The sequence below is a fragment of the Tupaia chinensis genome, unplaced genomic scaffold, assembly GCF_000334495.1.
Source record: "Tupaia chinensis unplaced genomic scaffold, TupChi_1.0 Scaffold000605_1, whole genome shotgun sequence".
Classification (NCBI taxonomy): domain Eukaryota; kingdom Metazoa; phylum Chordata; class Mammalia; order Scandentia; family Tupaiidae; genus Tupaia; species Tupaia belangeri.
This window is the reverse complement of record NW_006160123.1, coordinates 1,926,659-1,927,629: the sequence shown is the minus strand read 5'-3', so window position 1 is coordinate 1,927,629 and position 971 is coordinate 1,926,659. Positions and strand designations below refer to the sequence as shown.

General features: G+C 55.2%; 1 protein-coding gene across 1 annotated transcript in view; it reads left to right on the top strand.

Moving 5' to 3' along the window:
- TYRO3 (TYRO3 protein tyrosine kinase) overlaps positions 1-971 on the top strand; it is a 20,486-nt gene that overhangs the window by 7,553 nt on the left and 11,962 nt on the right. Inside the window, 1 exon segment of the mRNA XM_027775816.1 lies at positions 494-639. Within this exon segment, the coding sequence (XP_027631617.1) occupies positions 494-639 (146 nt within the window).

Sequence of the window (971 nt, the reverse complement as noted above, 5' to 3'; positions counted from 1 at the left end):
AGCAGGTGTAGGGGTCGCGTGGGGGGGGGAAATGTGTGTGTCAAGGGAAACCCCCTTAAAGAGACTTGAGCCGAATGACTGGAAAGAAGCCTGAATGATTGGAAAGAAGCCATATACGTACTTGGGGAAGAAAAACCAGTGGAGGAAGAGGGCACAGCAAGTGCAAAGACCCTGCAGCTGGAATTTGCTCGGAGTTCTCTGGACATTGCAAGGAGCTGGCGTGGCTTGCCAGGGAGTGGCGAGGGATGAAGTAACCATGGTGATAAAAAGCAAAATTGCCAAGTGGGGTGCCTGCCCAGTGGGGTGCCTGCTCTGCCCATTGTTCGCCCACTTCCTCAGCACAGTGGGCGAGAGCAGTCAGAGCAAGGGGGTGAAACCTTTGTCCCTCTGTTGCTTTCTGAGCTGTTTAGTTCTTGGGAGTTGGTTCCAAAGGCATGGGATAGTGGTGGTGGGAGGGGCAGTGGTCTTAGCAACCTTCTCTCTTTGGGTACAGCCCCAGCCAGCGCTCCCCAAAACCTCCATGCCATCCACACAGACTCAGGCCTCATCCTGGAATGGGAAGAAGTGATCCCTGAAGGCCCTTTGGAAGGGCCCCTGGGACCCTATAAACTGTCCTGGGTTCAAGACAATGGAACCCAGGTAAGGGAGACAGAACCGTCCTCTCTCCGCTCTCCTGGAGTATTACCCTTAGGGCTCTAAGGCCTTTGAGAGCTTTAGAATGCCTTGGGTGGGCCTGCGCCTCCCACCACCCCAGGGAATCACCTCCCCTCTCCACCTTTGTCAACTCCATTGGATTAACTTTGTCTTCAGTTAGGATAGCAGCCTGTGGCCACTTCCTGGTAAAGCAGGAAGCACATTCCTGCAGGAGTTGGGGGAGGACAAGATAGGCTTTATCCCCAGCCCAGTCCCTCCCCTCCCCCACCTGCGCATTCTGGGACTGAGCGTTGTTTGTGTTCCTGGGAGGCCTCTGC